Source organism: Daucus carota, chromosome 4, assembly GCF_001625215.2.
Source record: "Daucus carota subsp. sativus chromosome 4, DH1 v3.0, whole genome shotgun sequence".
NCBI classification, from domain to species: Eukaryota; Viridiplantae; Streptophyta; class Magnoliopsida; order Apiales; family Apiaceae; genus Daucus; species Daucus carota.
In genome coordinates this window covers 21,916,929-21,941,139 of record NC_030384.2, presented here as the reverse complement: position 1 = coordinate 21,941,139, position 24,211 = coordinate 21,916,929, and the positions used below count along the sequence as shown (strand labels likewise).

Sequence of the window (24,211 nt, the reverse complement as noted above, 5' to 3'; positions counted from 1 at the left end):
CCCAGAAATTGACAACTCCCACTTGTGCTTTTCCTGTCAATTTTGCAACCTGCAAAATCTGCATCAGAGTATCCAATTAGACTAAAATCTGATTCTCTAGGATACCATAATCCCAATGATGTGGTTCCCTTGAGATATCTGAATATCCTCTTTACTGCAATCAGATGAGGCTCTCTTGGATCTGCCTGAAATCTTGCACATAGACATGTGGCATACATGATGTCTGGTCTACTTGCAGTCAGATAAAGCAAAGATCCAATCATTCCTCTATAGTTTGTGATATCCACTGATGCACCAGTATCTTTGTCTAGTTTGGTTGCTGTTGCCATAGGAGTAGTTGCAGCTGAACTGTCTTGCATACCAAACTTCTTCAAAAGAATTCTGGTATACTTGGCTTGATTTATAAAAATCCCATCTTCAGTCTGTTTAACTTGTAAACCCAAAAAGTAACTGAGTTCTCCCATCATGCTCATTTGGTACCTAGACTGCATGAGCTTGGCAAATCTTTGAAAGAGTTTAGCATTAGTGGAACCAAAAATGATATCATCAACATAGATTTGAACTAAAAGCAGATCATTACCATGATTCAAGTAAAATAGGGTTTTATCTATGGTACCTCTAGTAAATCCACTTTCAAGAAGAAATTGAGCTAGAGTTTCATACCATGCCCTTGGAGCCTGCTTTAGTCCATAAAGTGCTTTGTCCAATCTGTAGACATAGTCTGGATGCTTTGGAACCACAAAGCCTGGAGGTTGTTCAATATATACCTCCTCATCCAGTTTCCCATTTAGAAAAGCACTTTTGACATCCATCTGAAATACCTTGAATCTCTTGTGAGCAGCATAGGCCAGAAAGATTCTAATTGCCTCCAATCTTGCAACTGGAGCAAATGTCCCATCATAATCAATACCTTCCTGTTGTGAATACCCTTTTGCCACAAGCCTTGCTTTATTCCTTGTAATGACACCCTCACTGTCAGTTTTGTTTCTGAACACCCATTTTGTACCAACTATGGATCTGTCTTTAGGTCTTGGTACTAGGGTCCATACTTTGTTCCTCTCAAACTCATTTAGCTCCTCTTGCATTGCTTGAATCCAGTCAGCATCTTGAAGAGCTTCCTCCACTTTCTTAGGTTCAGTTTGTGACAGAAAGCAATGATGTAAACACTCATTTGCTGTAGCTGTCCTTGTTTGCACACCTGCTTCTGGATTGCCAATTATTAAATCAGGTGTGTGAGATTTTGTCCACTTCCTAGCATGTAGAAGTTGACCATTTTCATCATTGGATCCTCCCCCTTGATCCATGCTCTCCTGATTCTGTTGATTATTCTCTGTAGCTCCCCCTAAATTTGTGCTATCAGAGTTTGAATCAGTATTCTCTGATGAGTTTGAGGCAGCATTCTCTGATGAGTCTTGGGTAGAGTCTGAAACATTCTGATGCTCCCCCTCAACAATTGCTTCATCATCATGAACCTGTAAGTCTTCACCAGAGTTTGCTGTATTTTGCTCACAGTCAGAGTTTGACTGTTCATCAGAGTTTGTTGAATCAGAGAATATTCCTTCATTCTCAAAATGCAATTCTTCATGATTATCCATGTCTTCTAAGCCCAAAATTCTTTTGTCATCAAATGACACATGTATGGATTCCATGATCACTTTGGTTCTTAGATTATAGACTCTGAAGGCCTTTGTTGTCAGAGGATATCCTACAAAAATGCCTTCATCAGCTTTTAAATCAAACTTGGTAAGCTGTTCTGGATGAGTCTTCAATACAAAGCATTTGCACCCAAATATGTGAAAGTACTTCAGATTTGGCTTCTTTTTCTTTACCATCTCATATGGGGTCTTGCCATGCTTATTAATCAGTGTTGCATTTTGAGTGAAACAAGCTGTTTGAACAGCTTCTGCCCAGAAATAAGTAGGTAGTTTAGCCTCATCAAGCATAGTTCTGGCAGCTTCTATAAGAGTCCTGTTTTTCCTCTCAACTACACCATTTTGCTGTGGTGTACCAGGTGCAGAAAATTGTTGCACTACACCTCTTTCTTTGCGGAAATCTTCCATTGTTGAATTTCTGAACTCAGTTCCATTATCACTTCTAATGATCTTCACTTTGTCTTCAGATCCATGATCCAGTAGCTTCACATGATCCATCAGATGTAAAGCAGTTTCATCTTTAGAGTGAAGAAAATATACCCAAGTGTATCTGGTATACTCATTAACAATGACAAGAGCATATTTCTTCCTTGCAATGGATGGTACATTAACTGGTCCAAATAGATCAACATGTAGAAGATAATATGGCTTCTTTATTGAGAATTCAGTCTTGCTCTTGAAGGATGTTTTTCTCTGCTTGGCCTTTTGACAGAAATCACAAAGACCATCTGAAGTGAGTAGTGATTCAGGGAGTCCTCTCACAAGCTTTTTCTTTATAAGCTCATTTATGGAGTTGAAATTGAGATGTGAGAGCTTCTTGTGCCACTTCCAACTTTCTTCTGCAGAGATTCTAGTTGACAACCAAATTGCTTTTCCTTCAGAGTTTATAGGCAAGTGGATTTCATAAATATTTCCATGTCTGTGAGCAATCACTGCCACCTTGCCTGTTGACTTGCTTACTATCTCACTGTGTTCTTCATAGAAATCAACATGATATCCTCTGTCACAGATCTGACTGACAGAGAGTAAATTGTGTTTTAGCCCTTGAACAAGAGCTACATTTGATATGATGACATTTCCAAGATTGATGTTGCCATATCCCAGAGTCCTTCCTATGTTGCCATCTCCATAAGAAACACTTGGGCCAGCTTTCTCCACAAACTCTGACAGCAGGGCCTTATTTCCAGTCATGTGTCCTGAACATCCACTGTCCAAGACTAGAATATTCTTCCTGTTGCCCTGCAATCACAAAGACCACTAATTGTTAGTTTTAAGGACCCAGACTTGCTTGGATCCCTTGGCCTTATTAAGTTTGTTAGCTTTTGCAGCGGAATTATCATTATCAGATTTTGAGCTAACAGACTTTGGATCAGAGTTTGCACTAGAAACAGATTTTGTACTTGCAGAGTTTTTATTAACCTTTCTCAAAGAAGGTTTCAATTGATAATAATCATTATACAAACTATGATATTCTTTGCAAGTGTAAATAGAATGCCATAAACTACCACAATGAAAACATGGATCTTGTGGTTTATATCTAATACTACTTTTTCTAACTCCAGACTTTGTAGGTAAGGAGTTAATGTCTTTGTTCTTCCTACAAAAATTAGCAAGATGATTAGTATTACCACAGTTATGGCATGTCTTCCTAGGTGCATTTGGAATAGGCATGTAGTTATTACTCTTGTCTATACCAATCTTGCCATTTCTATTTTTCCTAGGCTCCTTGTTTTTGTCATCAGACTTTACCTCTTTAAGCTTATGTTTAAGCTGTTTCTGAGTCATCAGTCCTATGTTAACCTGTTTGGGTTTATCAGATTTTAAATTGTTGTTAATCTCTGATTTTGGTCTACTCTGTTTAGACTTAGAGGATTCAGCAACAAATTTAACAGGTTTAACCTTAGGTTTTTGAGTTTTAACAAACTCTGTTTTTGATGACTCAGCTTCTGAGTTATCAGTATAACCTAGTCCCTTTTTCCAGTTTCCACTACCTAAGATATCCTGAGTGGTTTTGCCTGAATTAGTCCATGTTTTAATAATGTCTCTTTCCTTAGCAAGTTCTGATTGAAGAGATGCATACCTCTTTAATAATTCATCTTTGACAATGACATCATCATCTCTTTTTTTCTGAACTTCTAGCATCTGAACTAATTCTTTTTCTAGATAATCATTCCTTTTCTTTACATTTAGAGTTTCAGATTTTAATCTTTCATTCTCTAAAGTCTGATCTCTGAAGCTGATATGCAAAGTTTTAAGGAACAATCTTAACTCAGTTATATCTTCAGTATCAAAGGCAAGAGTAGAATGAGGTACCTTAGCAGTAGATTCAGAGTTGTTGTCAGTGTTTGCCATCAGAGCATAATTGACTTCTTCTTCTGAATCAGATGTGTCTGTCCAGTTTCCTTTCTTGGTGATAAAGGCTTTTTCTTTTTCCTTCTTGGCTTTCTTGCATTCAGATGCAAAGTGACCCTTTTCACCACAGTTGAAACAGGTATACTTGTCAGCCTTTCCAGCTTTCCCTTCCTTGCCCTCATTCTTCCTGAAGTTCTTCTTATCATAAACTCTGTCAGAGTTTCTGTCTTTCCTTGAAAAACTTTTGCCTTTGTTGAACTTTTTGTAGGCCAACTTCTTGAAGCTTTTCACCATCAATGCTGCTAACTGCATCATCTCATCATCACTTTCTTCAGAGTCTGAGGGAATATCAGAGTTTGAGTCATCAGAGTTTGATGACTCAATGTCAGACTTTGTGACATGAGCTTTTCCCTTGCTTTTAGCAGCCTCCTCTTGAACTTTTAGAGCAACAGACTTTGATTTTCCTCCATGACGTTTGCTCCTTTGCTCCATCTCAAGTTCATGAGTCTTCAGTCTTCCATAAACATCATCAAGAGACATTTCTCCAAGATCAAGATTGTCTCTTATTGTAGTGACTTTCAAATCCCATTTTTCAGGAAGAGCCAGAAGGAATTTGAGGTTTGAGTCTTCAAGATCATATTCCTTGTTCACTAGAGATAAGTCATTCAACAGTTTGACAAATCTGTCATACAGATCTGTCAAGGACTCACCAGATTTTGAGTCAAAGTGCTCATACTCCTGTGTAAGGATTGTTTTTCTGTTTTTCTTTATGGCCTGAGTTCCCTGACATCTGGTTTCCAGAGCATCCCAGATTTGTTTAGCAGTTTTGCACCCAATTACCCTATTAGACATTGCATTATCAAGGGCACTGTGCAGAAGGTGTTTCACCTTAGAGTCTTTACCAATTGACAAGATGTCCTCAGGGGTATAATCTTTCTTTTCTTTTGGAACCATCTTCTGAGGTTCATCTGCAAGCCCAACAGAGAGCTTGGTGGGCATATGTGGTCCATCATAGATCCTGTCAAGATATTCTGGATCAACAGAGTCTAAGAATATGATCATTCTCTCTTTCCAGACTGGATATTCAGATGCCTTAAGGATTGGAACTCTAAAGGATGAAGCTTGTGATTTTTCAGACATGATTGTGATTAAGATCTCACTGTAGTAATCTTAACAGAGCTCGCTCTGATACCACTTGTTAGGTCCTATAAACTCACTATATAGGATGATATAGTGATCACAATCTGTAACACAGTATGACAATATAAGAGATTTAAAACAATAAACTCTTATTCACAAAGCTTGAATGGTTACAAAAACTCTCTCAGTGATTTATATATATTATCACTAAGAGCTGCTAGGGTTCTTAACAATGTACTCGATAACTCAACTCATATAGAGTAACCCTATTCTGTGTTTATATAGACACAGTTACAAAATCAATCTCTGATTTGATATCTTATAAATCAGCTATGTTTTCTATCAATCAAAGATTGCTCCAGTTTTCTGTTTAGTTTCCATAGTCAGCAAATCACTCCTCCGCTTCTATCCTTCCTTGAAGTATATCCGCTTCTGAGCTCTTTCCACGTGTAAACTCTGACGAGTCTTGACTATGTAAACTCTGATCAGACTTTATCAAACTCTGGTCAGACTTTACTAAACTCTGATCAGCTTCATCAAACTCTGATCAGCTTCCAGTTTAAACTCTGATCACTTCTGTTCTAAAACAAACTTTAAGAACATTAGTAATCATCAATTATATCTAACACCTCATCTCGCTCTTTTTCTTCAATTGATTTCATTATCACAACAGATAATGGACCACTTAGCTTTCCTGCATCTTTGCGAATACCAGCAGTGGTGCAACTTTGATTAACAAACTCTTGGCAGAATTCTACCGACTCTTCTCCGAGGTAGCTTTCTGCTATACAACCTTCGGGATAATAATGGTTTCTTACGTAACTCTTCAATACCTTATTAAACCGTTCAGAAGCATACATCCACCTATAAAACACTGGCCCACATAACCGCAATTCCCGAACCAAGTGAACTACCAGATGTATCATTACATAAAAAAATGATGCTGGAAAGATCTTTTCCAGGTCACACAAGGTCACTATGACATCTGTTTGTAACTTATCTAGTTTCGACACGTCTACAATTTTGCAGCATAAAGCATTAAAAAAGAAACATAGTCTTATTATTGTGACCCTCACATGTTTGGGAAGAACCGAACGAATTGCGACAGGAAGTAATTGCTGCAGTAGGATGTGACAATCATGGGACTTCATCCCAAACATCTTCAATTCATCCATCGAAACACAATTTTTTATGTTCGACGCATGTCCATAGGGAAGTTTCATATGCATTAATGATGATAAAACTACCTTTTTTTCAGCCTTTGACAAATTAAAAACAGAAGGAGGCAAGTAGGTCTTCCTAACTCCGACTTCAGGAGCTAAATCAGCCCTGACCCCCATATCAATCATGTCAAGACGAGAAGCAGCCGTATCTTTAGACTTAAATTTCATATTCAATAATGTGCCAATCACACTATCACACACATTCTTCTCGACGTGCATGACATCAAGACAATGACGAACATGGTGAAACTTCCAATATTCCAACTCAAAAAAAATCGATTTCTTCTTCCATGGACAGTCCACCTTCTTTGACTTTCTTCCTTCCCTCCCAAATTCAAATTTAATCCGTTCTTGCTGCGCTAAGACCTCTTCTCCAGAAAGAGGTTGCCGTGCGTGCCCCAACTCCTGTTCTCCATTAAATGCTGCCCGCTGCCTCCTATAAGGATGATTTCTAGGCAAATAACGTCGATGACCTAAATAACACATCTTCCTACTATGGCTCAAATATTTAGCAACGGTATCATCCCCGCATACTGGACAACACATATAACCTTTATTAACGCAGCCAGACAAGTTTCCGTAGGCAGGAAAGTCATTTATTGTCCATAACAAAACTGCTCTCAAAGTAAAATATGATTTACTATGCGCATCATACACATTTGGTTCGCCTTCTTCCCAAAGCTTCTTTAAATCATCAATTAACGGCTGTAAATACACGTCGATGTTATTACCAGGCTCATGCGGACCGGAAACTAGTATTGTTAACATCATAAACTTCCTTTTCATGGCTAACCAGGGAGGAAGGTTATATATTACTAAAACTACCGGCCAACAAGTATATCTGTTTGTTAGTCCATTATTATGTGGATTTATCCCATCTGCCGACAAAGCCAAGCGAATGTTTTTTGCTTCGCTACCAAATTCTGGCCACCTATAATCAATATTTCTCCATGAAGGCGAGTCAGCGGGATGTCGCATCTTCCCGTCTTGTATTCGATGCTTTGCGTGCCAAGTCATTTGTTCGGAGGTGGTAGGAGATTTAAACATTCGTCTAAATCTAGGAATAATTGGAAAATACCACATGACTTTTGCCGGAACATTGACTCTTTCTTTACCATGTTTTCCTACCTTCCACCTAGATACATGGCACTTAGGACACTGAAAAACATCAGAATATACACCCCGATAGAGTATGCAGTTGTTTGGACAAGCGTGAATTTTTTCGTACTCTAGGCCTAAATCAGACAAGGTTTTCTTTGCTGCATATGCATTTTGTGGTAGGACATTATCTTTGGGAAGGAGTGATCCAACAGAAGAAAGCAAATCTGTGAATGCACTATCACTGATTCCAAACCTAGCTTTCCAATTATGTAATTTCAGCATCGACTCTAACTTGGTACATTCGCTACCATCGAATAAAGGCTGTTCAGCATCAGCCAAGAACCTCCTAAACTCGTACGATTCATTATCATAGTCCCCTGAATTATACGCAGCATCACAAACATTAACTGTTTCCGAAGCTGAGGCAACGGGGGCAGCGGGGACAGGGGTAGGACCTCGGCAATTACTATCAACTACTGACCTAGTCCTAGACTCTTCCTTATGCCAAATCCAATCAACGTACCCTAAACTAAACTCATATTCGTACAAATGACCCCTGATAATCTTTACGGGATATTTCTTGAAGTTGACACAACGTGAACAAGGACAGGGGATTTTTTTGGGGTCACAAGAGTTCTCCTCAGCAAATATCAAAAACTGCTCGACCCCCATTTCATATTCTAGTGAATCCCTATCTTTCGCAATCCATGACTTGTCCATGTTGTCCCCAAAGTACTACCTGATTGTCAAATTACTTGTCAAATAACTTGCTAAAATTTGATATCTAAAATGACAGATGGGTTGTGAGTGTGCCTACTTATTATGAAAACAGCCTAGTTACTAAGAAAAACATAACATAATAGAACATATATATATATCATATCATATGAGCACAAACCACTCCAATATAAAATAAAATACCTATCCTTATAAAATAATCACTAAGTTGCAGACTTCTGAATTAAGCAGAATAGGTAAATACAAGTATATCACCAATATACACCTTTTGTTCCAGTCTAAAACAGAGCATTTTGATCTGCTTTTTCTCACTGTACACCACCACATTCAAGGTAAAATAACTGCTATAGATGTTAACCTTAACATGCTTGTGACATTTAAAATAACACCAATCTATCTTGCAAATTATTCTGAATTAAGCAAAAAAGGTATATACAAGTGTATCACCTATATACACTTCCATTTCCATTTTCCAGTATTAAGTTTAGAATTAAGGTTTTACCAACATAGCAATCATTTAAACCTCGAAGAAAATTGTGCACATTAACAAGACCAAAGAGAAAACAGATAGCATAAAATTGTGTAACACGTATAATTTAAATCCACTTCTCAGTATACTCCACATTCAAGGTGATCTAACTGCTACAATATTCTAATTTTCACAGCTACGACACTGAACAATATAAGAACCAGTTTACTGTAAGTTTACTGAACATATATATACGACACTGAACAATATAAAATAGCTATCCTTTGTAAGACCAAAAACAAAGGACACTAGCTAACTAATTCAATATACAAAACCACTCCAATCAGTTTATGATAAGCAACTACAAACATACAAATACATATAAACATACAAATACATATAAACATACTATCTCATTTTCCAAAAACCACAACTACAAACTATCTCATTTTCCAAAAACACACACTGAAATACATATATACATACACATACAACCACAAGGATACCCAAACTCAAGTAATAAATAAGAAATTACCTCCTCCAACTCGAACAGAGCTTGAATAGACTTGAACAGAGCTTGAACAGACTCCGAGCTCGAACTCCAAACCCCACAGACTCCAAACTCGAACTGAAGTACGAGCACCCACTAAACCCACAAACTCCACACTCGAACTGAACTCTGAGATCTGTTGAAAAAACGAATTAAAGAAGCAAATGAGTATTGTAATCGAACAAACATCAGTTTATTAGGTACAAATCAACCTTTAGCGCACAAAGTTAAGGATGAAATCGGCCGAATTGGAACCTAGGGTTCGCTCGCTGAGAAAGGGGGAAGAACGGGGAGAGAGAATGTATTTTGTACAAATGATTTAATTTAGGTAGTTTTATTAGTTTTATGTCTTTTTCCTTTTAATTTTATGTTTAAAGACAGGTGTTGATGTCTTGTTCAGACAACACATCAACTAAGCGGGGGTTTTAAAAGCGTTTTTTTGTTTGTGAAAAATTTGGCTAAGTGGGGAATAGCAGCGGGGAAGCGCGGCCAATTTTTTAAAAACATGTTTTAGACATCAGTTCTACACTAAGATGATGTCTAGTTTTTTAATAGACATCGGTTTTTAAAATTTCGATGTAAAAAAGGGTTTTAACATCGGTGGTTTTTTTAACCGATGTCTAATCTGTGATGTCTGATCCTGTTTTTCTAGTAGTGTTATCAGCTGCAATGGGGAAGCCATCAGACCTGTTGCCACCACCAGTTCGTGAAAGGTTTGTCACAACAGAAGGAAAAAGTGTGCCTCAGCTCACAATTGACTCTATACTCGATATCAAAGTTCAACCAGGACAGGAGGTGAAACAAATTCTCTATTCATCCACATTAATTCATTGATTCTAATGGGAGCGATATACAACACTATACACTTAAATTGTCACCTCTTCATGGTCCAGGACGTTCGCTGCTTATGCCATGCAGAGATCAAAGAAATACTCAATGGGAATGGTTGGTGCCACACGTGCTGCCCAAAAATGCGCCAGAGCGGTACGTCCTATTGAAGGAATACCTTACTGCTTAACATGTGCGCAACCTGCGGATCCGGTGTCACAAAGGTTCACAACAGTCACTTCCAATAATTACTAAAACTAAAACAAAAGGGCTTTTATGCAGTGTGGCTTTCTCCACACTACAAGTCTATGTCAGGGTAACACAAGACATTATGCAGGTTTAGAATAGTCATCTCTGTCCAAGACACAAATGGGAACACAAGTCTAACACTTTACAACAAGGAAGCGGAACAGCTTGTCGGTGTGCCCTTGGCAAAAACTTTGCAGGAGATAGGACAGGTAATAAGAAATTCAACTAAAGTTTCACAATACATATTACAATATCAAAACATTATTACTTACTCTTGCGCAGGATGAAGACATGTCCAACATATGACCAATGGTTAGCAACATTATTGGTAAGGTTTGTCTCTTTCAAATTAAAGTCACCCAATACAACACTTCACACGGATGTGAAGAATACACAATCACAAGAGTCCTGACGGACGCAACTTCAGAGGCTACAAAAGCAAGGCCAGCCACAGAGGCAGATGCTTCAAAGGTAGGAGGACACAGTGATGCAGAGCCATCAAAAAGAACCGCACATCCAACAACTGCAACAGAAGTCCAGGCTTCCACAAACGGGAACAAAAGGCCAAAAACTGGTTGACAAGCAGAACTCCCGGCCTCCCAGAGATATGCGTGCCATCAGATAATAGTGAGAAATGATGTATGAAAATAATAGGACCCTTAAGGTTAGTTTAATTAATCCTAAGTTTCGTTAGTCTGATGAAAGACTTTCTACACATATACTTCATGAAATGGTTGGCGCATGTTTATTATTACCCCCTACTTTATTAAAAATATTCCTGCCTTACAACTACCTAAGGATCAACCACTGCAATGACACAATTGATTAAATATATTTGCTTCTAAAAACTCAATAATTTACTTATTCAATTGATACAGATGCCATTAAATTATGTGGACTAATTTATAACAAGCCGGCACCCACATATCCTACATACTTTATACGGGAATACACTTCTCTATAGATGATCGAATCTTTATGATCCATCTAAATTTTTTATTCCATTTCCTTCCAACAAAGATAGGTTTATAATATATCTTTGAAACAAATACTTAGCAAAATCTCACCTCTAAATGATTACTTGTTATGGTTTGCTACAATAGATCCTTCTGTACTTCGCCTTTACTGTACAACTAACTGTACTCATATGGTGTACAAAACTGATTATGAGGTCCTGCCTTACGCATGGAATATAACTTGATGGTGAATATTGATGAATTAACAATTTCATAAATCTGGTTCCTAACAAATTATTTACTCTTATTCCAACCTAATCAGAATAGGAGTCTCATTCAAGGTGAGATGAAAATAAAAATTTATACACAATGCATATTCGCATTTGGAGCTTCAACACTTTTTACTCGGCTTCATGCCTTAGTGTGGGCTTAATTACTCACTTGCAACTGCTTATTACACTTCAGCTTGAGCCAATGTACCTCCATCTTGGATAGGATTTCTCATACAACATACCACATATAGCTAACTCACGCACAACCACCACCGATAGCTAATTGACGCGCAGAAATATGGACAATTCACTCATAACACTAGGACCGACCCCCGTGCCTTGCACGGGTTTTAGGGCTAGTTCATATGTTAAAAGAGAAGTTTTCATGGCTGGCATTCCAAGATGTAATCACAGCAAACAGATCCTCCATATCATATATGATTACATTGGAAAATCATATAAGGTTGTGCTTGTGCATGAGAAATTCTTTAATGAGAGGACATAGCAAATCTGAAACCTGAATGTGAACCACTATACTATATGCAAAATAGTAATTAAGCAAAGCTCGGGGTAAACCATGATACTGTAGACAACTAGATAGATACATTATTGCATATTGGTAGTTTGGTGCACAGAACATATTTTTGGATGCTCTGTTTCTTGTACAAAATTGTTAGACCTGGTTTCTGCATAATGGCATTATCTACTGACCATTTTCTTGTACAAAATTATCACCTGTTCAGTTAAAGTCTTCCGTTTAATTTTATTAATTAAACAAGACCAGTTTCCCACTTTCTAACAAAACCACACACTCCTCGGGAAAATGAGGATTCCAACAAGCATGAACGACAAAAAACCTCGCCTAACAGCATACCAAGAAACAAAATACATTGTACAAATCAACAAAAACCCAAAATCGGAGCAGCAGAGAGGAAACAATGTGCTTAAACAAAGTAGAGCAACAGAGTAAAAAAACAGTGATTAACTGATTACCAGTCACTCTCTAAAGTTATAGCATCATCTTGAATATTCTCTTCTATCGTAAGAGCTGAAAATGCTGCAAAGTTTATTAAAATGAGACATTAATTCAAATATTTCACGAATACTACAATTAATAACACACGAAATGCAAAATACATATATAATGTACCTTCTTCGAATTTTTAAAGGTCATTCAAATCTTCTTATATGGTCTTTGGACGTTTAGCCGATCTTAACCAATATTGAGGACAAATCAAACCCTCCACAACCTTAGATGTCAAGGAACTCCTATATGGATCAAGTATTCTTCCACCCGTACTAAAAGCGGATTCCGATGCTACGGTGGAGATTGAAATTACTAAAACATCATGGGCAAGTTGTGAGAGGATGGGGAACCTACTTGAGTTAACTTTCCACCATTTCAAAATATCAAAATCCTCACTTTTTGTAACTTGAACACTATCCTTATGACAGATATCCAATTCACATTTGGATTCTACTTCTCCACTCTCCATCTTTTGCCTCATTAACCTAGCTCCCAATGCTGATGTTGTTCTTGAAGATGTAGTTACATTTTTGCTCAAGGAATTGAAATAAGATTGATCTTGTTAATTAGTTTAAGTAGTTTTGGGTTGACAATTCTTTTTATACTCTTCAAATAACTCCATCAACAGTACATTTGTGTCACTTACCAATTTCCAATCAATTTCATTTCTATATACCTCACAAAATGCAAACTCAATGAACTCTAACTTGTACCTAGGATCAACAATAACCGCCACATAGATGAGTTTGTTCATTTTGTTCATCACCCCAATATTTGTCATATTTCTCTTTCATTCTTTCACTCATTAACTTCACCTCAACATCATCATTCTTCATCCACTCTTTCAACAAGAAATTAACCGTGCTAATATCGTGATAAAATACATTAGATGTAACATATAAAGAACCCGATATCCTAATGGTTAGTTCATAGAAATGAACTATCATGTCAACCATCCTTCTAATATTACCCCAATCCCAAAAAGTAGGCAAAACACCGGCCTCATTAAGATCATGTACAAAGTATGGATCCATTCTTTCAAATTGTTCAAATGCCAGTTTTTGAGCCACATTTAACATCAAATAAGTGAGATTTCATCTTGTACTTCCTTCTAAACACAACATAGATTTACAAGCAATGTTTTTTTTTAACTCAATGCACTCCTTGAATTTGACTATTCTAGCCGGAGATGATGTCACAAATCTAACCGCTTTTCTCACTCTTTTAATCGATACTTTCATATGAAGAAGCCCATCATTCACAGTCAAATTAATAATGTGTGTAATAAATCTCATGCGCATATATCTTCCTCCAAAAAAATCACACCACCTAGAAGACAACCCATCCTTCAATAATTGAATACAAGTATGATTTGAATTTGCATTGTCAACAGTAATTGCAAACACTTTTGATATCCCCCAATCTTTCAAACACATGTCAATGTCCCTAGCTAATAACTCACCCCTATGACCCTCAATAGGACATAAGTTGATTATTTTCTTTTGCAATTTCCAGTTTTGATCAATATAGTAAGTCGTGATGCACATATAATTTAGGGGTGTTCATCAAACCGGCCACACTGCATAAACCGTCCGCACCGCTCCGCACCACACCGCAAAATGTGGTTTTTCTTTTTCGTGGTGCGGTTTGAAATTTTAACAAACCACGCAGTGCGGTGCGGGTTGCGGTTTGACTTTATGCAAACGCGGTTCAAACCGCACCGCCCCGCTATTTTCTAATATATAAAAATATATCACATATAATTACAAATATTTATATTATATATGTAGATTATTTATTATGATATTATCTCTTGTATGTCTGTGTGTGTGTATATGTTCAACTTACTCAACTTAATTTTAATAATTTTATAATATAAATTAAGGTTAGTTCTAAGACGACAAATTAAATATTATAATTATATTTTCTTTTTATAAAATGATTTTTTGGTGTTAAAATATTTTCATCTTAATCATTATCATACTTATATCTTTGTTTATATTTCTTTGATGAGTATAGTAACTCTAAACTTGTAAATATATATGTGTGTGTGTGTATGTAAATCTATCATAAAAATTTATTTTAAATACATATAATTTAAATTATATTTATATTGTCATTCAAAAGTATAAACTTTTTGAATGTATAAACCGCACGAACAGCACCACCCCACACCGCAATTTTGTGCTGTGGTTTACGCGGTTTTTATTTTACGCGGTGCAGTTGCGGTTTATGAATTTTTCCAAATCGCATGCGCGGGTGGGTTGGCGGTTTTAGGAAAAAACCGCACCTCCCGCACCGCGAACACCCCTAATATAATTAATCTTTTGAATTGAAGTCCAAGTGTCTATGGTAATGTTAATTCTTTGACCCGACATCTTGAAATAATTAGCAGTCAACTTTTTCTACTCATGCAAAAAGATTTGGTAACAATCTCTAGCAATGGTAAAACGTGATGGCATGTTAAAAAGTGGTAGACTAGTGCGCATGAAATCAATAAAACCTTACCCTCAACAAACCTAAATGGAAGTTCATCAATTAAAATCATGTCGGCTAACCTATGTCTAGAAGCTTTTTGATCCAAACGCCATTTCGGGTTGCATGGACAATTGAGTTTGTTTTAATTCACCACTAAGGGGTAATTATTGCAAGCTTTAAGATGATTTCTAAGTGAACTAGTGCCATTAGTACAAGTATCGGAACGATATACCTTCTCACAATAGTTGCACCTAGCTCTTTGCGCGCCTTCTGCATCTAAAAACTTTGAGAACTGATCCCACGCCTCCGACCTATCTTTTATAGGCTTCCTTGATCTTTTCTCTTTCCAGTGCTTGCATTAGTATTAGCATCATTCGAGTCACCCACTTCCGGATCTCGTTCACTTTGCGACATAATTCCAACTGAAAAACAAGTTTTAAAAAAAAGGCTATTAGAAATTTAGAATATCAGTAGGCAGTAGCTATTGCAATAGCCAACAAGTTTATAACATCTAACCGATTATATTATTCTAGAATTGAAATCGAAGATTCGAAATCAAAATCTAACAGATTATATTATTCTCGAACTGAAATCTAATTAATAAAAACACTAAATCGATGCACATAATCACTAATCTAAATCGAAATTACGAAAATTATTGGATGAAATCCAAGCTAATTAATTTCACAGTCAGCTATCTAAAATCAGCAAACAAATCGAAGAGTAGAGTAAATAAATCAAATACAAACCTGGACAGTGGAGAGAAGAGTTGCTGATGAACTAAATCAACTAAATGAATTCGTGTAATCGAGAGAGTTAGTGATTTTGTAGTCGTCTGATCAGGGATTCGTATTTCGTGGTACTGGTTAGCCGTTAGGAGAGCCACACTTTAGTATTTAGATTAGGACGGGGGGTTAGGGTTAGTGTCTTAGTGACTATCTCGACGTCTATACATATGTAATATTGTGTATATATATATATATATATATATATATATATATATATATATATATATATATATATATATATATATATATATATATATATATATATATATATATATATATATTGTTTTATATTTAATAAAAGTTCGGTTATTCCAGTTTAAATTAAATATTATATCGAAAATCGAACCGAAATTATTTTCGGTTCAAACCAAATTAACCAAAATTTTGAAAAAATGAAACCAAACTAAACCGAAATTGTATGGTTCGGTTTTTTGGTTTCGGTTCGGTATTGCTCACCCCTACTCGAGTGTTTAAACCGTGCGAATTACACACCCGTCAATCATAAAATACTAGTCATCTGAAAGGCATATGTTCAGCCTATTTGTATTTAAAAAGGTACAACTCAATTCAGATAAGAAAGCTCAGTAAATAGCAAGTCGTCGGAATCCGTACGAAGAACGTCAAATGATTTATGGGAATTATATGTCAGATAAATTCCAGGATGCTGCTGCACACCACTGAAAGAAGTTCATTAATATGTTCAAGCCTCAGTGCACAAGTAATCTTTTGTGGCACGTCCAGGAGTTCAGAAGATATAAAGTTTCTATACTTTATTTTATCAGAAGATTCCATTTAATGAAGAAGTACTTACAAGACGAAGACTCGACGAACTAACCAAATTCATATTGTTTATATGACGAAGAATATTTGATTTAACTAGATACAGATGAACCAGACAGTACATCTGTGTATCAGTTATTCAAATTAAATATTTGAAGTCAAGCAGAAGTGGTAGTTCGTTCGTTCGACAAATCAAGAAGAAGTTATTCAAGTTTAAAGAAGACAGGAAGCAGTTCTACTGAAGATTGGGTGATTAAATATTTAATAGACTATTATTTCACTTCTCAAATAATTATATTAATTATGTAATTTATTTATTAAATTAATTCACTCTCGAATTAATTTAATTTATGAATTTATATGATTAACTTAATTAAGTGAATAATTTTCTATTTTATATATTCTACAATATTACATTCTTTATCACCAAAACAAGCCCAGCAAGACAATCAGTGATTGTCTTACTGATCTGGCCACATGGGATGAAGTCAGTGTGCAAGACAATTCAATTGTCTTGTCTTGCCGTGTGATTCAATGGTGTGCAAGACAATTCAATTGAATTGTCTTGCCGAATGACTTAGTATGGCAGCAAGACAATTGGTTTGTCTTGCCGAAGTTATCACCTCTGCCAAGACAATTGGTTTGTCTTGCCGAGAGTTTCTTCTCTGCCAAGACAATCCTTTTGTCTTGCCGAATGCTTGAAGGTGTGCAAGACAATCTTGAATTGTCTTGCCGATTCTAGTGATTGTCTTTCTATCAATAGGATTGTCATACCTTCCCTACTAATTGTCTTTCTGACTTGGTTAAAGCTTGGTAGACAATCTGTAATTGTCTTTCCTTGCCTTGAATTGTCTTGCCCAAGCCTAGATTGTCATACCCTCTTTGTATTTGTCTTTCCAAGCTTGTATTTGTCTTGTCTTTTAATTGTCTTTCATGTACAAAGCTTTGCCTATAAATATGGCTTAGTTTCTTCATTTGAAAGTGTTCATCACTTTGTAATTCAAAGCATTTGTAAAGCTTTCAAGTTGTTCGTAACTTGCTTGATCGTTATATCCTCAGTTTTCTGTGCTTTGATAACCCGGTTGTTTTAATCACTAAATCTAGAATATAACCTGTCGAATTTATTCTACGAACTTTAGTGGACATTAAAACTGAACCATATTAATTATATAACGACGTTAAACATTGTTATATTAATTAATTATAATCTGATTAACAAGTTATATTTAAATCAGATTCACTTCCGCGATTTTTTTTGGTATCGATTGTATTCAACCCCCCTTCTACAATCGTATCTGGACCTAACATCATCTAGCCCGTGCTTCGCACACGGGTAATGTTTGTTATTTTCATATTTTTATAATTGATTACTTATTTGTACACATCTAATAATCACATGTCATTACATATTGTTATGTGTCTCTATTTATAACTCTCCGTTTCCACAATTTTACGAAGCATACATACCATACTTTCAGATTGAATTTAAAATGTGATCTATATTTTTTCAGAAATTCATCATAAAAAAGTTTGCTTATAAAATGAGTGTGCTTGTGTTGCAGATTCTGTTCCTTGAAATAATGCAGTGATTTCATATTTCTAAAAGTTTTGTATTGGTCCCGGTCCAAATATTTAATTAAAAAGCTATAAAACAAGAATACTTCAACCAACTGAAAATTCTGAATATTAATAAAAAGTCTTAGACAAACACCAATAAGTTAAATAATATCCATTGCGTAGAAATTAATAATAGAAACCAAAATTGAAAAAGGAACGTTGATTATCCGGGGATGAGCTACTCATTCAAATCTGGAAAGGCAGCAGATGCAACCAACTTGTCACTAGTTAAGTTGTAAACACAAACACACATGTATAGTGAATGAACGAAGATTAGGCCTTTAAAAGAAACTAACTAGTTTAACTCTTTTTGAAGACGATTTTGAGGTATCTGGTGTATCATTTTCTTGTGAAAGGTTGACGGCAGAGGTTTGCAAGTAAAGTTGTTTTTTTGTTAAATTTCATTTTGTCCCAGAAAATCAGACTATGTCTTGTATGGCATCCTTTGCATATTAAAATGCCTAAATAAGTTTATCGAAGACACTTACAATGCCAAAAGAAGATGTTATGCTATATGTTTCCGACACCGAATAAATAGTAGAGACGAATGCACCTGCATCAATGGCATCAACAACAAATACCTGAATGACCACTATGTACATAAGAACAAAGTTGTATGCTTCAACAACTTTGTCCATAAGAACAAAGTTGTATGCTTCTGTAAAGTCCTCGCCAAGAATGACCACTATGTACCTGAATGCCATACCAAAATCATTGTTAAGACCAAGACTATGATAATTACATGGAAGATATTGTACTGAATTGACATTAATCAATACCTTTTTTCTGCAACAAGAATGCAATGCTTGCAGTTGCTGCAAAAAAGCTTACCATCCTATTTATCCACCTCTGATCCACAACCTCCACAACTATAGCACCAACAACCATTTTCTTCAACACTTATGACCTTGACAACACAGAAAACATGTTTCTATAGTTTTAAAATGCAACCATCACATAAGATCTGTTAATGTTACACGATTCACCAGTGGTGCCTAATAAGTAGCGGTTATTCATTGATTCAGTAATTAATTAATTAATTAATTAATTCATCCGATTTCATGAACCATTATGTAATCCTATGTAATTTCTTCACTTAGCAGTTAGCTCGCTCAATGTCATGGTTTCCACACTTTGCTGCACAGTTCTGGGAGTTCGAGTGACAATATTTGCCTCGCCAGGTTTGTATCCTTCATCAATCAGCCTTTTATTTGTCCCACCTAATAACGTATCTTAAATTTTTTTGATAATACATGTTATATCATTACTATCTTAAGTATGAGGGTAAATTAAACTACCTCTGACACATGGCAATGACAGCATCGATATCCGGATTCATGTATATTTTCAATGACAGAACGGTGTTGATCTGTATGGTATCTGAAATAAAATTAGTGAGTAAGTGTTGCATCAGTTTCTTTAGGAACAAACGCATAAATATTAGCTGATCTTTCAAAAGCCAAAGGGTTTAGCCGGCTTACGCTTATATGTTTTAAGCTTTGTACTCGTCAGGGTCACGATGATAGTTGTTTCCCCGACTCTTTCTTTTTCCTCTTGTGTTGTTTTTGTGAGATCACCCCGAATCACCACACTACTGGAATACCTGCATTTTTATAGCCATGTTAGAATTACAAAAATTCAATCGTAAACCTAGTATTCAGGATCTTTACAATATATCAAATCACAATCACCTTCCATCTGTGATTCTGAATCTAACGATATTTCCAGGTCCATTAAATGTACCAATCTCGTGAACATCCTCGTAATTTGCAATTACTCCAATGACATTAGTGTTTGCATCAAAGAGACAAATCATCGATAAATACAAAGTGCAATAAAAGTGTAATTAAAGGTTCGTTATGTATAAGAATATGTGTCTAACCAGTTGAGAATTCCGGTAAATCTGCATTCTTGTTAGAATTTGCAATTTTGAGTAGATCACCCTAATCAACTAACTCAAACTTGTGCATATGTATCATCACGTCGTCGTTTTTAATTTTTTCCACCATTGTAGAGTTTGAGAAATTTATCAAGGTCTTAGAAGAGACTGGCTTCAAAGAACCAAAAGCTTCTTTTGCGTAGAAACTGGTAATTGCATAAAGACCTCCTTCCTTGATTTCAGTTTTTTTTATTCAGTGCGGTCCAATTATCCGCATAAACAAAAGCATGCACATGACAGTTCCATACAAAAACGGGAATATATCACAAACAATTTAGTTTTTGTCAATCAAAAAAATTGTTATAAATGTTAAGCATAGTCAATCCATCAGACACTAATTTGTAAAAATTAATATGTATGACCAAATCATGCACAATCCTCTTGCATAAATGTATGATCTCAATTTTTAAGAGAGTCAAGTATTGAATAAAGGAGTATACGTACAGAAATTAAACTAAGCAGATAGCTATGAGGTGCTTTCATGTTTTCGACAGATCTATGCCAAAACAATTCAGTACTACAAGCAACCAAAAATAGCAATGATATAAATCAACGAATCATTTTTCGGAAAAAAGAATTACTCTTATTCATTAAAAAACTCACATCTTCGTCCAGTAGTAGTAGATTGTAGCCTTTAAAATCTTGTTTGCCTCCGAAGGTCAAGATTGATGGCCACATCCTCGTAACGCGCATATCGGCACTCCAATCAGTTCTGGTTCCATAAGATTAGCCAGTTGATCGTACGTATTCATGGTGATTCTAAAAAGGGAGAAAACAATACTATGAAATATATGTAATCTTATTCACTTATCAATCATCAAATGGTATTTAGTAGACTTGTACTCGATGCTCTTTCAATTCTCCAACTTCTGATATCCCACGTGCCACTACTAAGTTCATGGGTTTTATAAAAGTTGCAAAAGCAGTTGATTTGGAAAGGATAAATCATGGTTGCGGAGATAGGTACAAATACCTTGGTCTTAGGAGTTTTTTAGGACATTGTTTGTCAAACACATCATTTTAGAAGATTTTAAGGATAATTATTTTAAATCTTGACACACTTTTAGTTAGTTGCACATTCCGTCAAATGGTTTGAAGGGTGTAAAATTAATAGCTTACAAACAAACTAACAAAAACTATATACTAAATAAGCTTGGCACGAATTTAATTATATTCATAAAAGAAAGTATATAAGAATTTGTCTATCAACTTTTTAAATTCGTGGTTTTATTTATTACACAAATTTATAAAGAGGTTGTAATTTTAAAGTTTGTAGTCAACCTCTTATATACATTATTTTATTATTACAATGAAACTAATAATCTAAATAATTAACTAATATTTATGTATGTAGTAAATATATATTATATATTATATATATTATATTAAATAAACGTTAAAAAATTTAAAAAGAAGCAAAGTTCTATTTTCAAGAAGATATATGTCATTAGTTAGTGTGTGTGTGTGTGTGTGTGTGTCTTCATATACAAGATACTACATATATGTTGATAGTTAAGATATTTTGAGATAAACTGATTGATACCAGTTTAAGGGTCTGTTTGGGATTACTGTTGAAAATTGCTGTTGCTGTGAGTAAAAGTGCTGTTTATAAAAGTTGAGACTGTTTGGTAAACTTAATTTCAAATGTGTTGTTTGAGTAAAAGCTGAAAACAAACTGTTTGGTAATTTTTTGTTAAACTGCTGTTTAGAGTTATAATTATAAATAAAATAATATTTTATCCATTATTTCATAGACAAATATTGAACAACAAATATAATTGTGTGAAACTAGAAAAAAAAACTAGTTAAGATAAAAATTACAGTCAAACTTTGATAAATGGAGTAATGTAATTATTATAATAAGCTAAAATTATTAATACGTTTTACATCATTTGAGAAAAAAAATTTGGGACAATATTTTGGGGTACCTTAAATTTGTACTAAAATCTAAAATAAATATGTGTTGTATTCAATGTCAGTTATGCAAACATCACAAAAAAATATGTGTTGTATTCAATGTCCATTTGGCCTTTGTTCTGCCAGTATCCTTATCCTTAGGTTCCTCGGTAGATTGTTTTCCTGTGTTGTATGTGCCGTATTTTATCTAAAATAAATAAAAACAAGCTAGCTGAAAACAGAAAATAATAATTCCTAGTTCACGATGAAACATATGTTAAAGCATGTGAATCTGTGCAGTGAAAATAATACGAGGCATACTTGTGACAATAGAGATTAGTAATTTGTTACACATCAGTAGGATTTAAAGAAGGTCCGGACATACACAAACCATTACCCCTGATATTACTACATCAGTATAAAAAGGCACACACAACTCCACACTACAATGCATTATACAAGCAAGTAAAAACAGAATAATGAGAAAGATATTCAAAGAATTCTCATACCTCGAAGAAAAAAATATGTGGGAAGGAAAAAAATAAGAAGAGAAACGGAGGGAAGAATGTTAATTTATTATGTTGCAAGTAACAAGAAGAGTCATATAGTTTGCCTCGAAAACAACTCAATCTACAGGATGCATGATGATCTTATCTTAATAAAAAGGCAAGTCTTTGTTGATGAGTATAATATGTTATTATAATAAAGTGTTTTATACGTGTGTATCTGTTCAACAAATATTCACAAATATTTTAAAAAAGATGATTCATAAGAAAAATGATACAACTAAATTATGAACAAAGATAAGAAAAATATATTAGTTTGACGATAAATCAAGAATAAATCTATGATTAGAAACGGTTTTAAAATACAAGGATATAATTCACGAAGACTAACCTGACGAAGATCCCCTTGATTTTGATGTGATTTTACAACTTTAGAAAGATAAAAACTTACTTCATATATAACTCAACTGAAGACGTCTTCGCGATCTCAAATCTGTTGCCATTTGTTTCTTGATGGTTCACCCATTTGATCAAAACCACGCAATAGTCTTTTTGCAATATATGATAATATGTATTTGTTTGGTGACAAGAGAGTGATGGAGATAATTTAAATTCAGTTTTATTGACGGAGAAACTAAATGATTTTTTTAACGTTATTTATCTGTCATAATTCTTTAATATTTTTGAATAAGAGTTTAAACGTCAAACTTTTATTCATGGAGGAAAAATTAATATTATGAAAATATATTTTATAGGAGCCTCAAAATACGTGCCGAAAAGTAACGTAAGGAACCTGCTGGGACAGAAGGAGTAACAAAATAAGATATGGATATTTTAACATACAATATATATTCCAATTTTTATTTATACAAAGTGTCTACAAAGTATGCTAAGAAAGATTGTGTTGATGATCGTGTTCTATCATGTATCAACTAAATATGACGACAAACCTACAACCTCTCATATCAATTCGATCTTAAACTTAAAGTTGCCCTTGAGTTTGAAGATATCTAAATACTATCAATATATTCATATAATTTATATAATAGAAGGATACTTTGACAACCTATAAAACTGCTAAAAAGAAATGTATAACAACGTAGGTCAAACATCCCCATATAATCACAATTTAGGATATCGTAATTCATATATCTTGAACAGACCAAAATCATATTGTATGAGATGAAATAATTTAATAATTATCAACAATAAATTACGCAATATTTCACTTTAAAATCCAAAAATTTTAGTATTCATTCAATGTAGATAATATGATAACGACTGTTAGAGGTGTTCCAGTGTAAATAGCTCTAAAAACGCATGGATCAAATCGCTTCTACTAATGCACTTTATAACACTTCTTCTGATAGCTATGATGACAATAAGTATGATACAAAGACTTCCTATAATGCACCTTACTCCGAGCAAAATCAAATAATCAATCAGTTCAATCCTGCCTTCGCTTGTTAGCATCTCTTTGATCAACCAGTCTAATGATTCTTTGCGTTCCCTTGCTTTCAGGGAAGATTCGACGAAACTTCTTCGTAAGAATTTGAATTTTGAAAAAATTAGTTTAAATGTGATTTTTAATTCATAATATTTTAAAAAAGTAATGTACTTATGATTCTTATTATTAATATTATTAGCTTG

General features: G+C 34.9%; 1 protein-coding gene across 1 annotated transcript; it reads right to left on the bottom strand.

The window, feature by feature from the left end:
• Window positions 1-5,746: 5,746 nt before the first annotated feature.
• Window positions 5,747-7,345, bottom strand: LOC135152252 (uncharacterized). The gene has a single exon (XM_064092106.1). It carries the CDS (start codon window positions 7,343-7,345, stop codon window positions 5,747-5,749), a length of 1,599 nt encoding a protein of 532 aa, XP_063948176.1.
• Window positions 7,346-24,211: the final 16,866 nt, after the last annotated feature.

Bases quoted from the DNA above. Each gene is read 5' to 3' on its own strand.
- LOC135152252 (XM_064092106.1), bottom strand. From the start codon at position 7,345: ATGCGACATCCCGCTGACTCGCCTTCATGGAGAAATATTGATTATAGG.